Genomic DNA, 17495 nt, shown 5'->3' with positions numbered 1-17495 from the left:
GAGGAATATGCAATTGACTTTATTAGATACACAGTGGGAGTGAATTCATGACCTAGTAAGATCAAATTGAAAGGCAACTAGCTTTCCTGGCTTTTTTTTTATCATGTCCTTAATTTGTATTATATACAAACAAAAAATATATATGATTTTTTTCCTGTAATTATTGTCACTTTTTTTTTACTCATTAGAAAAGCTCTATAATTTTAGAAAACATTACAGTTTTTCTATGTGTTTAATTAATTTAATTTAATATAATTTTTTTTTTATTTTTTGTTAGTAATTTTGTTTACAAATTACAAACAAAAAAAAATAATGAATTATTGATTTATTTTGACAATTGATTCTATAAAAAAATTAAAAGAAATAAAAATATTTATATATTATTTTTAGTTGTTTGTTGTTTATTATAAAAGCTCTATAATTTTTAAATACAACAGCTTTATTATGTCATTAAAAAAATTGAATTTTATATTTTTATTGAAATTATTTATCGTTTGCTTATTTGAAAATTATAATTTTAACAATATTATCATGATATTAGTTTTTTAAAAGTGTCTAGACTCATCAAGATACTTATCTGTCTTTAAAGTTTCAACTTGTTGTCAAGCTAACTTTGAAGTACTTAAAATTTTCCTATATATGAAAGATAGACATTAAATTTTCTTTATTTTTCCACTCTTGAAATACTTAAACTTGTCCAAGTTTAGTTTATTTCTAACTATCTGTACTTGACATGAATATAATGAATAAAATGAATAAAATTATAATTCAAAAAACTAATTATTAACTTGTATAAATCAAAATAATAAATACATAAAATTACATAATAATAAAACTGAAGAAAAATTATAAAAACTACTTGTATAATAATTAAAAATTTAATATTATAATATTATTTAATTTAACAACAAATTTATTTAATTATATACAATTATTCTTTTTTTTTTTATTTTCAACTTTTAATTAAATTATTTAATTAAATGTAAATATACCTTGTGTGTAGTTTTTCTTTTTTTTAAAGTGTTACAAATTAAATAATTTATGAAAAAAAAAAAAAAAAAAAATTACAGTATAGTTTGTTTTATTTTAAGTATGCTTGAAAGGATCGATAGAGCAAGAACCTCGAGAGAGTCATTTAAACATTTTTTTTTTTTTATATTTATTTATTTATTTTCTTTATCAATGTATTGAAAATGTACATAGCCATCCAACAGTCACTTTGAAGGAACGAAACGTTTTGAATTAAAAATAGATTTCGATTGATTTTTAGTAGTGTGGAAAAGTACCAAGCTGGAGACTAAAGACACAAATTGAAATAGGGTAGAGTTCAAAAAAAAAAAGGTGAATGTATTGAAAGTACAAATAGATTTTCGTATAGCAATTATATTAATTTATTTTTATATTTTTTTTACTTTAATTTATCATTGTTTTATTAACTCGGAAAATTAATGTCGTGAATTTTTATTTCATCGAATACTTATTTATACAAGTATAAAAAAAAATACAAGGAAAAATAAAAAAAAAAAGGAATTGTCACGTATGTCATTAAGAGGTAGTTTGATAAAATTTAGGGTGAATTTGGTTAACGTCATTCTTGTAAACAAGTGAATGAATTGTAATGACATATTTCGTTTTTTTTTTGTTTATTTTTATTATTTTTCTAATGAATTTTTTACTATTTACCACATTAGCGTTTTTCCAATTTTTTTTTTTCTATTTTTTTCTTAATTATGTTGTTTCTTTGTAGGTGTATTGATTATAAATATAAATATTTTTTGTTTGTATTTTTTGAAGGAGATATTTATCAAAGGAAAACGAAAAACATTATTTGACAATTTGACTTTATTTATTTATTTTTCTATTCAATTTTTTTATTACTATTTATTTTGTCTGATCATGGCAGTTATCAATGAAAAATGTTGATTTATATGTACATGACATTTTTGTATTTATCAAATTATTGATGTTTAATATAAATCAAAATTTTATCGATACGAAATTTTAAGCACGAAAGCTTATCGAGGCATTTGTCGATTTTTATGATGAAATATAAAAGCTCAATAAATTTACAAAAAAATTAATAAGCTTTTCAAGTAAATATTACAAACAAATAAATACAAAAAGTTTAAAAAACATCAAAGCAAAATATTGTGGTGAAAAAAACTGATGAAAAAAGTTCATAAAGGAACATTTAATTCTTCAAAAATGGCTTTTAAAAAAAAAAAAAAGTACAATTTATTTAAAAAAAAAAACTTCGTTGGGAAATTATTTTTCTCTTTTAATTTTATAAATGCCTTGATGAAATGACGACACATGACCCTGAAGCAAATTTAAATATCATTTCAAGGAACTAAAAATATTAAAAGACAAGTTTAGCAAATTTTTTAGTGATTATTTTTATTTAAAAAATATGTACATGTTGCGTGTCAATTACATTCATGTGTACGGATAATATAAAAATTTTATATTTTCAAAATATATCTTGAAGTATTTGATATTCTCAATGTTGATAGATAACGCAAATATAAGTTTACATATATGTTTTTAAATCACGCAAATGTATCTTAAATAAATGATGAAATTGACAAACATCATTTCCGGTTGACAGCAAGTGTTTAATTTCCCAATGAAAAAAATAAGGAAATATATTTGATATACGCATTTTTATAAACGTAATAAATAAAGATTGGATATATACAATATATAGGAATAATATTTAAATAAAAAAAAAAAATATACATGAAGGATTCGTGCCAATAAAATCTTGCTCTTTCGTCTCAGTTGGCCTCGTTGTTTGTCATTGCCAATTCATTGCTTTGGTATTTATTTATAAACAACCAGACGACTGATGAATGAAAAAATTTAAACAAAGAAATATTATGTATATCATTCAAAAAAAAAAAAAAAAATCCATATACACGCTCACGTTAAAAATAAACTTTTTTTTCAAAGTTACAAAATTTGTTGTTTTTAAAGTTGATGGAAAAAAAATTATTTTTACAGTTGAAAAATAAAAAAAAAAAAAGTTTTTAAATTATAAAAATAATAATATGTATTTGTTGAATAATATTATTATTAAATTTTTGTTATAAATTTATTTTTTTTAATGATAGATTTAATATAAGTTTATGTGAATTAAAAAATAGAAAGATAAATTAATTTTTAATATGATTTTAAATAAATAAAATAAATTGACAAATAATATAAATTATTCAATTATAAAATATTTATTTTTCATGATAAATAAATAAAAATAAATGATGAATATATTTTTTAATAGAAATATTAATAGACTCATTTGAAAAATAAAAAAAAAAATAATTTAAATGCCTGAGAAATGGCAGCTCAAAGAATTCAATTGTTGATGAATAATAAGATTGGTAGATAAATGTCTATCATAGTGGAAAATATAATATGCTTGAGGGCAAAATAATCAACGAGACAAGAAATCTATCTCGAGGTCGACTTGATAAAACGATAATTGTATTTTCCTTGCAGCTTGCTTTAAAGGCCATCATCAAAATAATGCATTTATCGATTTTATTCACCATCATTATGTGAATCACGTTTCAATGCTTTGATTTTTATTTTTCATTTCAATTTTCATTTTTCATCATGGAAATATAAAATAATAAAGAAATAATAATAAATAGTTACTTCAACGTGATTTATCACATGTCTCGATGAAATATATAAAATTGAAAATTCCACAGTTGTTTTGATAGCTAAGATGAATTGTTATATGTTCATTTGCCAGTGTGAAAATTTTTTTACAACTCAAAAAATAATATTTTATACTGATTTAGATTACCCTGAAATTTAAAAGTATTCGAAAAATTTATATTTTACATTTTAAAATGACGCTTAAATAATATACAATAATATTTTTAATAAACAAAAAATATTAATATTTGTTTTTTATAACAAAAAAATACAGCGTTATTCGTATTTTCATATTATTATACAGTTTATTTGATGGAAAAATAATTAATTGAGTCATCATCATTAATCATACAATGTCGTGTATAATATTTTTATTATTATTCAAATGATTTTTATTACAGCAAAACTATTTTCATAATTTTTTATTATATATATTACTACTAATAAATCAATTTGAATATTTTTTATAAAAAAGGAATTTAATAATTTTATATTTACCATGGTTTACAAAAAAAAGAAAAAAGTAATATGTATATAGTTTGTGCGATCATGTGATAAATATTAGATCAATAAAAGCACCTGGAAACTGAAAAAGAAAAAAAATTCAAAACCGCAATAAATCATATTGTAAATTGAAAAAAAAAAGGAGAAAATAATTGGAAAAACATGAATAAATAAAATAAAAAAAAATCAAGTGTATATAATGAAGGAAAATAAAATTCATTTTGAATTTGACTGTATTACCGAGTTAATTTATTTTTTTAATATTTTTTTTTTTTCGTGTTAATATATCACAGTTGTTCTGGATATTTTAAAATTATTATTATCCACTTTTGGACACTTCAATTGGCAGGAATGTATCAGAGTAAATATATAGCTGCAATAAGTTTGTACATCTGTAAATTTTTTGAGCTAAAAATATATTTAAATATCTGCTTTGTATATTTATTCAAAAATTACTGTAGTCATACAATTATTATCATGCATGTTAGTCATACTTGAACCACTACAAATTAATTATTATTTTACTTGAAATATTTTTTTATTAAAAATAACAATAAAATTTGAATTTTAAATATCATTTTGTGATAAATTTCAAGTTAGATTATTTTTTGTGATAAAAATTAAATCGATAGTGAAAAAAAAGGCTTAAAATTAATTTAAAATTCAAAATAAACATTTTAATTTTACAAAAAATTTATATATTTATTGAATTCTCGACAAACACAACAGGATGTCGTTAAAAAAAATGAGTAAATATCATTTGATACGAAAAACCCACGTATTTTGAAAATATTATTCAAATTTTTTTTATGTCATTTTAAAGTCGTTAAGTATTTTTATATATATTTTCATGTTGTTTAAAAAATAAACATTATTTCAATAATAATAAATACATTTAAAATGTCAGAATAAAAAATATTAACAACGACAATAATAATTAAGGATGAGAGATACATCTTGTCTTTTTATTTTTTATTTTGTTTTTCATTCTCGATGAAATTTTATTTGAAATCGTTTTTCCTTTTATATAGAAGATTATTATTTTTCCTGTTTTTTATATTCATTCATATAGCCAAGGAACTCTAAATAAACAAAATAAAAATATAAAAATCACCGAAATATATAAGTATTTTCAAATAAAAATAAAAAAAATAAAAAAATAAATATTCATGAATTTTCTTTTCATCTTTGTCCTTTGATTTTTTTTTCTGCTTTTTTTTTTATTTATTTATACATATTGTTTATTTTATTTTATTAATATATATTTTCATTTTTTTAATTTTATCTATGAGCTTTGTACTTTAAACTTATTTTCCACTTTTCATTCATTTTTTAAAAAACTTTTTATTCAACTAAAACATTGTTCTCTTTATCCAAAAAAAAAAGTCTTCAGTGGTAAAAATTTTACCATATTTTTTTGCCAATTCATTCATTTTATCATAAAAAAAAAATAATAATAATAATCATAATATATGGTAATTGAAAAATTGTACAGAATACATGAAAACTTTTTTAAAATATTTTCATTTGAATTTTGTTTAGACATACAAGCTTGTTGTATATTTTTTTTCAAATTATAACTTTATGAATTTCATTGTTTATTATTTTTAATAACTCTTGTAAATTTATCTAATTGGCAATTTCAAAACTGATCATCCCGCCAATTTTAAAATAAGAAAATACAAAGCACATATATAAAAAATCTTTTTGACATATAAATATATGATTGGATCAGTTTTAGTTTGAGAGACACTTCAGGTTTTGCTGACGTTGCTAAAAAAAAAAAACAAATAACAACGACAAACAAATAATAATAAAAAACAATAAAATCAATGTTTAAAAAAAAAATAGTACAAAGAGAAAAATGTGCAAACTCTGGAGATTCGTAATTGGGATTTGTATATAACAAGTGCTGAAAAGAAAAAAATAATAAAATAAAAATAAATATATATTTATAAAAAATGGTAAAATCTGAAAAGTAAAAATGAAAAAAAATTGGATAGACAATAGAGATGTTTTTAACAACATTGAATGGGATTTACGAAGCAACGAGTAGGAAAATTTGGGTCATTGGGGGTGGGTCCTTTGGCATTAGCAGTTTGGCCAAGTACGTCTGATCGATAAAAAGAAAACTCTGTCTGTACAAATACAACGACAAAGGACAAAAATAAGATCCTATTTGTCTGGTTAAATTTAACTCACCCTATCATTCCCTAAAAATGAAAAAGGCTTTGTCTATATGATTTTTTTTCTATCTATTCGTCATTTACAAAAGAAAAAACTTACTAAATCATCATCATAAAACAAAAAGGAAAAAAAATATAAATAAATAAATATAAGAGGGATTATTAAAAAAAGGAAAATATGAAAATTCATATCAATTCAATAAAATTCTGATTGGCATAAAAATTGCGAAAGAAAAAAAAAAAAAAGATGAGATAAAAGAAAAAAAAATGATAGACAAAAGTTTACGATCTTTGACCTGGTTTATATAGTGGGTAAAATATATTTAGGGTGGTAAAAATAGAGAAAAAAAAAAGGACATAAAAAGTAGAATGATGTAAAAATATAATAAATTATTTGATAATATGTGTGAGTAAGATCAAAGAGGTGTACGTTTATGTGTGTGTGTTGGGGGATGAAGTGTAGAATTATCATCACTTGTGATCTCTCTGGGTAATATTCCAATCGATATTCTTAATGAACCACACGAATAGTTACTCCGATATTGTAGCCACAAATATATGTAGTTAAAAATTCAATATACTTAAAAATTTAATCATTAAAAAAAATTTAAAATAACAAATTAAATAATTAAATAAAAAATACTTACTCAATATTATCTTAAATTATTTCTCTAAAAAAAGTGTTAGAAAAATTAACTTTTCCAAGTTAATATATATTATTTAAATAAAAATTAAGTTGCTAATTAATAATGACTATTTTAAATATAAAAAATTTTTAATTAAATTAATAACAAACAAACAATTATTCTTCAAATGAAAAAAATTAAATAAATAATAATTTTTATATAGTAAATTAAAGTTATTCGTTTTTTTTTCTTTATAAAATTTATTATACTATAAAAAATAGTAAATTTCAAAGGCTAGATATTTGAAAAAGGGAAAAAAAAGAAAAAAAAGGAAAAAAAAAATAAATAAAAGTGGCGCCAAAGAAGAGTTGAAACAATGGGTGATAAAAGCTTTTTAGAATGAGCCACTCGAATTTGTTATAGAATATATGTTTGGATATATTTTCGAAATGAAAATAATAATAATAATAATGTTTTATAAAGGTAATGGAATAACAGTAGTTTGTGTCAGTGTCAAGAGTAGAGAATTGTTGGATCAACTGGAGGGTTGTTGGCGCCAAGTGTGATCCAATTTCACTTGGTGTGTCACATCGATTTTAATCTGACCATTAAAAAAAGAAAAAACTAATTATATAATTTTTATAAAAATAATTTTATCATTTTATCTGATGATTAATCTATGTACTTGTAATATTTTTTTTTCTTTTTTTTCCACAATGTTTGAGGATTATTGTTTACATTGTCACAAAATACATAGAGCTTTTTATTATGTGTAGATAAATATTCTTTTGAATAATCTACTTGTATATAAAAATATTTAATATATGTTCATTTAATTATCATGTGAAAAACATTATTTAAAATACATAAAATACACTCAAATTTAATAAAAACTTTTTATATTTGACAATGAAAATGACAATAAAATATTTGAGCTTTTTTAATTTTTTGTTTATTAAAATTATTATTGAAATTGTTGTTTTTTATTAGGTTGAATTTATTTGTTCAGTTGATTTTCATTTTTTACTGTGCCAATTTAAAGTTGATGATAGATTTTAGCTGATGATTTATATAAGCTCGTTCAATTTTGTAAATATCGATATTTTGAAATTGCGGTTGAAAGAAAAAAATGAGTTTAAATTTATTTTTTTTATTATGTAGTTTATTTTGTGGATGAGTGATCTTTGATGTACTTGTATTTTTGAAATATAGGTTTATTTTATTTATACAAAAATGAAAAATTCAAATGGAAATAAAAATATTTTATATAAAAATATTAAATTGATAATGTCAATGATATTTTTGTTCGGTGATATTTCATTTTGATTGATTATTATTATTATTGAATGTAAGGTTAACAAAAATATTTTTAGAAAAATTACAAATTAAATTAAGAATAATAAATGATGTTATCAACTCAACTCTAACGAATTAAAAATAAATTAAAATTTCCAATTGGACCAGTTTAAAATGATAAATTCTCAATTCAATAATTATTTATAAATAAAACAAGAATTCTATTTGATATTTTTTTGTGGATAAATTACCGAGCTATTTTTAGAAATAGGTATATAAAAATAAAACTAAATAATACAGTGTATTATTGAGGGTGTTATATTGAGACTCGAAAAGTAACAAAAGAGTCTGTTATATTTCATAATTATGAAGCTTAAAGTCCATCCTTAATTTCAAAAGGAATTACAACTAAAACTATGGCATGTATCAAGTCAACATCATTACAAAAAAAAAGTATAAAAGCACTTATTTTTTCATTGAACAATTTATAATCATTGAGTGTTGAATTAATTTGAAATTATTGCGAAATAATTTACAGATATTTTAATTAAATAAAATTAAGCAAATGCCATCATTTATACTATGTTCTAGCTTTAGCACTTGCATTAGTTTAACTGTAATTATTATTTAGTTTCATTTTTATTATTGGTTTTGTATTTTTTTATTTTTTTCTTACGAGTGGCTTACCACATATAGTTAACCAATAATCGACCAGCCTCTGGCACGTCCACCTGCTCCAATTGAATTTTAAAATAAAAGAAATATACGAGAACTTTTATTTCTAAATTCAGTACAGAATTTATAAAAAAAAAAATAATAGAGCTTGCAATAAATCATTGATTTATATTTGAATAATATGTATATTTTAATTTTTTTTATTGTAATTTTTATTATTCTAGAAAAAGTTTTGAGGATTTAAATTTTAAAGTGAAAAATAATTCATAAAATATATTTATAAGTTTAGTAATAAAACGGGTTATTTGAAGAGACATTCAAATATCAATACAATAAAATATTTCAATTGGTATTTGAATTACCAAGAAAAAATAAAAGTTTTTGTCTAATAAAAATTAAAGAATGGAATTTGAAAAAGGAAACTATTATAAATGAAAATAATAAAAAAAATTACAAGTGCATTACAACGAATACTTGAATTATCAAACTAAATAATATATATTAAATATTTAAAATATTTAAAATTTATTTGCTAAAGTATTTAAACCTGCTAAAATGAGTTTTTTTAAAAAAAAAAAAAAAACTGTGACAGTTTGCGGAAATAACGAGTAACAATAATATAATGTTAAAATATTTCTAGCATCAAAAAATATAAGGTTGGTGTTGTATCAGCTAGCCTAGTTTGCATATAACACCACCAAGTCCCAAGGTATATCAAAATTTATGAGGTCGCACGCAAGCTCACGAGGATGACAGCTCCATCGTTTGATTCAACCCCATACATTTTTATCAAAAAAAAAGAACTTGACAAAAAAAATTAAAATAGAATAAATTAAATAATAACTGATATGAAAATATTATATAAAAAATAAAAACTAGAGCTTACATTTTTATTATTTTTATGATCGGGATAATGTATTATGTACTCTCTTACAGTAGATGGATTTTTCCAGTTGTCTTGCTTTCGTTTTTTTATTATTATTATCTTTATTTTCTTTTTATGAATATAGAATACAATTTTTCTTTGCCAAAAAATTTTTTGCGTATATACTTTTTGGCAACACTTTGATATATATCTGACATTCTAAATTTTTTGTAAATACACACGTGTTTTAGCATTTATATTTTTATAATAAAAAACAGAAAACAATTTTCTATGGCTGAGAAAATGGCAAGTAATTTGTTGGTGCTGTGGAATTTTATTACTTGATGTTTTTCACAGTGTCGAATGGGTAAATAATACAGTAGCTAAAGTCTAGGAAATAGAAAAAAAAATAAAAAAATAAATAAGGAGAAAATAAAAAACGAAATATTTGAAATGTCTAGATGAACTCGTGACTTGAACCTTTTGCACGCGAGGCAGGTGCATTTCTTGTTTTATTCAACTTTGGGTTATTTTATTTTAAAAAATTTTTTTTTTCAGTATTATACTGCTGGCAATAAAACCGAGGGAGTTTTAGTTTAGCTAATCTATTTTATGACATTGCCCAGAATATTTGTTAATCAACAAAAAACAATAAAATACTTGAGTAATTAGATATTTAAAATTTTTATTATCAAGCTAATTATTGCAACATATCTGATTGTATTATTCAACAAATTCATTATCATCATCATTATTATTACGTAGAAAAATTGAATGAAAATTAGAAATCATCTAGTTAATGTATTTTCATTTTATCGATATTATTATTATTTTTTTCCTTTCAAAAGAAATGTAAACTGTCACGTGCAAAACTCAACTATAAATTTTATTTTTATTTTTATTTTTTTTTTGTATTTTAATTTGCTTTTTTATGTAAAGTATAAAATGAGATAATTAAATACATTGCTCAGAAATATTACAAATGAAAATGCATTTTATAACCATGTTATCTTTCATTTTTTTTTTTGTCTTTATTACAACTATTTTATATTTATATACATTTTTTTTAATTCCTTTTTTTTGAAAATGTTTCGTCATTTTGGAAAATTAATGTAAATTCTATTTCATCATTTTTAGACAGATCCTTTTATTCACTTGTTTAAGGCTCTAATAAATGTAAATTCAAATAAATTATTTTTCTCTTGAAGTAAATTATTATTTACCATAAAAAATAGACAAAAACGAATATCTTCTTATTATATAATGAAAATCTCCTCTATTTTATTCTCACTTTTTTTCAATCCAATTTTTTTTACGTATACCATTTTCATATACCTCTATTTTTTTTCTGTTTTTTAACTTCCGGTGATCTGAGTCGTATACCCACGCAAATACTCAAACCACAAGCGAATAAAAAGAGAGAAAAAAAAAAAAAAAAAAGTTAAATAAATATCTTAAGAAAAGCTGAATCATATTGAAACGAGTTCTCGGAAAAAAAAGAAATTTTCTTCTTTAAAACTTTTATAATCAGACATGTATCAAAAAAATTCATAACAATAACAATCATAAAAATAATAATACTATCAAAGTTTTGAATTATTGCTTTTCTTTTTTCGATGACCATGCATGTCAATAAATTTTTTTTCCTGATTTTTATTTTCCCAATTTTTTTACTTTTTCAATTTTTCTTTTGGACTTTATTTATTGTTTTATTATTATTAAAATATTCCAAAATTTATTCTTAAAAAATTAGATCAATATTTTCATAATAATTATTTAAATATTGACAAAAATTTCTAATCATTATTTATTTTTATTTTTTGTTTCAACGCTTTTTCTTCGTGGGAAAATTAAAAACAAAATTTTCATATTGTTGTGCGATTAGTCTCATTAATTTACTTGTATTTTAATAAGTAAAACTTTTTTAATTAATCATTAATTTAACAAAAACCACAAACTCTCAACACAACTTTTATGAAAAAAAAAAAAAAAAAATTCCCAAGTATTTTAATATGATGCATTTAATTATTTATTTATTTTTGTTTAAATTTATGAACATAAAACATGTTTTATTAATGATTCAAAGCTCGTTGACTTTTCAAAATTTGTATTAACCATCATGAAAAAAAAAAAAAAAATACAAATTTACTAAACTGTAAATAACAAAAGCACCAAAGTTTTAAACACTGCATATATTTTCATGATTTTAATACTGTAAGTAACGAAGAAAAGAGAATTAAATTTCACAGACACTGCAAGCCCAGCAAGTATTTCCTAATGTATATAAAATAAAATTATTTCAAGTATCATGAAGCTCTGTAATACATCTTTCAAACTAAAATATTAATATTAAATTTTCTTCTTTGTATTCAATATAACAAAGAACTCCATTAATAATTTAATAAAAATATAAAAAACGTTATTTAAAATTGTCCATTAACGTCAGCTAGATTTACAATATTAAAAAGCAAAAAATAACCAGATATTTTTTCAATATTTTCAGGATATTTCCCTCAATTTGAATAATCATTAAAATTTTTTTAATATTTATTTTCTAAACTATGATTTGCAAGCTTGCAACAAAAAAAAAAATAAAAATAGTATATTTAAAAAATCCGGATAATTTAAATGATTTAAAATAATTATTTTTGATTAAATATTAAAACATCAATGACATTATTAAAGTGATGATTTCGTTGATGAAAAACACGTGTTGGAATATTACCAAGCACAACTATGTCAAGGCGGCTTTTACGCTTTTTCAAATGTGCTTCCCTAACCCTCGGTTCAAAGTCAACGCTGCGTAAATATACAGTTAAATGACCTAACAACGCGACGAAAGACCAGAAATTTTTGTATTTTTTATTTACCTTTTTTTCTGTATAATATTTATCAATTTATTTTTCCAGCCTCGTTACACTTTTTCAAAGAAAATTTTTTTTTTTTTTCTATATTCAAACTCATCAGTTATTTTTCACAAGCTGATACCCTCATCACCTCACACTGGTCTCTTTTTTTTTTATTTTTAACATTTTATTTTATTTTTTTTACAACAACACGTTATAAGCCTTTGGTTTTCAATGTTATTTATTTTTTATTTTGTTGTGTTTGCAATCACGAAACATCACCCTGGAGAATTTTCTCTCAGACTTTCTTGATGATTTGGGTAAAACGTGATCAATCACTGTAACATGCTGTATTTATGTTACCTTTTTTTTTTTTAAATTATAAAATAAATAATATATACTGCAAATAATAATCTTGTTATTAAAATGCGTTTGTTTTTAGGTTGTTTTTAGTAAATGAGAAAGCTCATTTGAATTTGTAAAACGTTGCCAAGTGGGTCAGGGTGTTTCAATAGCGTTTAATTGTAACAAGAAACAAAATTTCAAACACGTACAGTGTGTATAATACCAATTTCAATGAATACTTTATTTAAAATATTGACAATATCTTTTTTTTATTTCATGAAAAATCAAATAAAATGTATAAAAAATTCAAAGAAATATGGGTTCTCTTTTTTTTGAAATCTACAAATTAATATATCAATTATTTTTATGAAATAATTTTTTCAATAACTTAAAATTTTGTTTAACTTTTTCATCAAATTAAAAAATATATATTTTATATTCTATTTAAATTTATCTCAAATAATTTTATAAAATAAATTTTTCCAAGTATTTCGTATTAATTAAAAATAAAAAAAGTATAAAATATATTAAATTTTTTTTTTTCATATTTATTTTTATTAAATTATTATCTCAATATTAAAGTACTTAATTTATATTTTTTAATTATATATTTTTTGCTAATTAAATATGTACATTAATTTATTTTTCATTTTTCATAAAAAGTTTTAAAAAAAATATTTTTATTTTTAAAATACTTCCTTATTTATTAATTTATTTAGTAAATTTTATTTTTTATTTTTATATGATTGTCATGATACTGACATGGTACATTGAATATTAAAATTTCATAGCCATAACGTGTGTATTTTATTAGTTAAAAAAAAAACAAAAAGAAAAAATTAGGGAGTTTTATTTGCATGAGTATATTGCTAAACAGCAAGTGTTTATTCACACGCAATAATGTTATAACTATTAAATAATATTATCTTGATGTATAGTTAACGCTAACATAACGTTAACGATGATAATAATAAGAGAAAAAAAAAGAAAACAATAATTATATTATATATTTTAAAACAATAATAATTTACGGAATTGAATTTTTCTTCAATTTATTATAGTCATAAATTCCAGTCGATTTTTATATAGTTATTTATTAATTTATTTATAGGATAAATACAAAAATTTATTGGTAATATTGATAATTGAAATGTTATTTATTTTGTTTTTTATTATTTGATTATAGCTGTCGAGGAGCTTGGGGGTATACAAACAACTTTACCATCAGCACCAACACCACTATCACAATATCCAAAACTTTGTGAATTACGACGTAAATTTCCAGTTTTGTATCGTGTTGAATTTCAGGTAAATTATATTTTATTATTAATATAAATTTTTTATTATTCAACATTCTTTATTCAGGTCAATAAATAACTTAAGATACTTGAGAGTGATGTGAATTTGTTCAATCGATTTAAACATTATTAAAGAAAAAAAATAAAATAAAATAAACCACAAGAATTTAATTTTTACTTTAAAAATAGTTTATTTGCTCCTGACGTTATAGATCTTGTTGAAACTTTTTGGTTATTTCAAACGAGTTCAAGTAGAATTTAATACATTGAACAAGTTTGTGGTGACAAATTTATATTCACACAAAACAAAGATAAATTCATGTGTTGAAAAGAATAAAATAATGGTTTAAATATAAAAAGTTTTAAGTAGAGTAATAAAAAAATTAAATAATGTAACTTGTCATATCAATTCAATCAATACTGAGAGATATCTGACAACTTGAAATACTTTGCTTTTTTAAACTTTTAAGTGAACAAACATTTAACTGAGAAAATGGCAAGTAATTTGTTGATGCTGAGGAATTTTATTACTTGATGTTTTTCACAGTGTCGAATGGGTAAATAATACAGTAGCTAAAGTCTAGGAAATAGAAAAAAAAATAAAAAAATAAATAAGGAGAAAATAAAAAACGAAATATTTGAAATGTCTAGATGAACTCGTGACTTGAACCTTTTGCACGCGAGGCAGGTGCATTTCTTGTTTTATTCAACTTTGGGTTATTTTATTTAAAAAAATTTTTTTTTTCATTATTATACTGCTGGCAATAAAACCGAGGGAGTTTTAGTTTAGCTAATCTATTTTATGACATTGCCCAGAATATTTGTTAATCAACAAAAAAAAAAATAAAATACTTGAGTAATTAGATATTTAAAATTTTTATTATCAAGCTAATTATTGCAACATATCTGATTGTATTATTCAACAAATTCATTATCATCATCATTATTATTACGTAGAAAAATTGAATGAAAATTAGGAATCATCTAGTTAATGTATTTTCATTTTATAGATATTATTATTATTTTTTTTCTTTCAAAAGAAATGTAAACTGTCACGTGCAAAACTCAACTATAAATTTTATTTTTCTTTTTTTTTTTTTTGTATTTTAATTTTATTTTTTATGTAAAGTATAAAGTGAGATAATTAAATACATTGCTCAGAAATATTACAAATGAAAATGCATTTTATAACCATGTTATCTTTCTGACTTTACATTAAATTTATTTCCTTTTTTTTTGCTCTCTTTTACAATTATTTTATGTTTATATATTATTTTGTCTCAATGAGAATGAGACAACATATTCAATTTAATCAATTAACAAGTTAATTATTATTATTATTACTTTGGGAAATTAAATGAAAATTATTTCAACAAATTGTCATGCTCAATAGCTTGATCTGATTTTAATATATCTGTCAGATGTTTGTCAACACAACTGTCTGAACATACTGAATAACCGGAAAATCCCCGGTGAATTTATTGATATATATAAGTAGATATATGTAGTAAGTAGTGCAATTTCGATTGCTTGAATATTACGTGTGTGTGTATATATCAAAGTTTCGCATTATTGATTAAACATTTGGTCCAGGTCTCGATAAAGATACTCACGCACATTTACACATTTAATATAACCACCCTTTTCAAAGCCAATTTCATATACTATATATCAAGAATAAAAATAAAAAAATAAAGATAATATAATACGAGATAAAAGAAAAAAAGATATATATATGTCAAAGAAAAATAACTCCACGTGTATACAATAGCTACATGGAATATCCAACGAAAAACTTTGTTAATAAAAAAAAAAAAATTTCGGTTTTTTCTCTTTTATCGTTAAAGTGTCGTTTTCACCTTGATTATACTATAAAAGTTTTTTTTTTGAATTATTAAACAAAATAGTTTTCACCACTCAAAAATTTGAACTTTTTTTTTTTATAGTTTAATAACAAAATTAGATTTTTAATCCTATTTTTTTTATCAGCTTGTTGTTTTATATTTTTATATTTTTAAGAATATTCAGATTAGCTTAATTTCAGTTGAATATTTTTCATATTTATAGTGGTTCATTTTTCATTCAAGTTTTTAGAGTGGAATAATATTATTTTTTAAATTTTAAAACCGATAGTATTCAATGGTTTTTATTTTAAATTGAGTGTATCATCCAAAAGTGAAATTTATATTTTCATATCCGATTTATTTTTTTTTTTTTATGATTTGCATGATATTTTTTATATATTTACAAATATTCATTTGCATTCTCTGGTAAATTTAAAATTTTATATAACCACAGTCTTTGTGCAGTATCATTTCGATTATGAATTTTCCCATTTTTTTTTTAATAAAGTACTCTTCGATATTACCCTTGAAAATGTCAAAAGAAAATTTATGTTTTCGACATTGACAAAAAGTAAAAAAAAACCATGATAAAAATAATAAAAAATAATATATATGTTTTATTTAAAAAATGTTTTCGACATGCTTGATTGACTCTCTCTCTCTCTCTCTGTAAAATAAATATGCAATAATAAAACAATAAAATTTAAAAAATTGTTATCCTTAAAAAAAAAAAAAGAATCTTTTATTTAACAGTGCCTTGACAAAATTGACGGACAAGAGTAATAAAAAGATATGACATGGAAAACAAAAAAAAATGAAATGAAATAAGTATAAAAAAAAAAAAGTAAAAAAAAAATTTGAAGAAGAACATAAAGATATATAGAGTGTAGTGAACTTGTGGCAATCTCATGGGAATGTTAAAAAATAAATAAATAAAAGTAACTCTAAGAAAAAGTAGAAGAAAAAAAAAAAAAAAAACCACGATAAAAGAAAAAAGAAATTTTAAGGGATGTAAAAAAAGCAAAAGAAAAAAAAACACCTGGGGGATGTAAAAAAATCGAGAATGAAAATGGTTTTCGTTTGTCATTGAGGGGTTTTTTTGTTGGCAAACCATATTTTTATCACTCACGTAATTCCAGTGACTCCTTGAAAAAGGACAGTATCCTTTGGCCATACTTCAAAACTTTTTAAATATATTTATTTATTTTTTAATACTTGTTATTATTATTTATTATCCCCATGAGAATTATTGATTAATTGTGTTTAATTCCATTAACTTTATTAATAATTTTTTAGCTTTTTTTTTCCCAATGAAAATTGAGTATTTATAATATTCTTTGAGTATAA

General features: G+C 21.3%; 1 protein-coding gene across 1 annotated transcript in view; it reads left to right on the top strand.

Annotated features, from left to right (window-relative positions):
- Positions 1-17495, top strand: part of LOC122860899 (receptor-type tyrosine-protein phosphatase kappa) — a 39612-nt gene that overhangs the window by 14929 nt on the left and 7188 nt on the right. The window contains exon 3 of the mRNA XM_044164957.1: positions 14193-14314. Within this exon, the coding sequence (XP_044020892.1) occupies positions 14193-14314 (122 nt within the window). The remainder of the gene's footprint in view (positions 1-14192; positions 14315-17495) is intronic.

The sequence above is a fragment of the Aphidius gifuensis genome, linkage group LG1, assembly GCF_014905175.1.
Source record: "Aphidius gifuensis isolate YNYX2018 linkage group LG1, ASM1490517v1, whole genome shotgun sequence".
Taxonomy (NCBI): domain Eukaryota; kingdom Metazoa; phylum Arthropoda; class Insecta; order Hymenoptera; family Braconidae; genus Aphidius; species Aphidius gifuensis.
The sequence above is the reverse complement of the archived record's forward strand: the minus strand, read 5'-3'. Positions and strand labels throughout refer to the sequence as shown.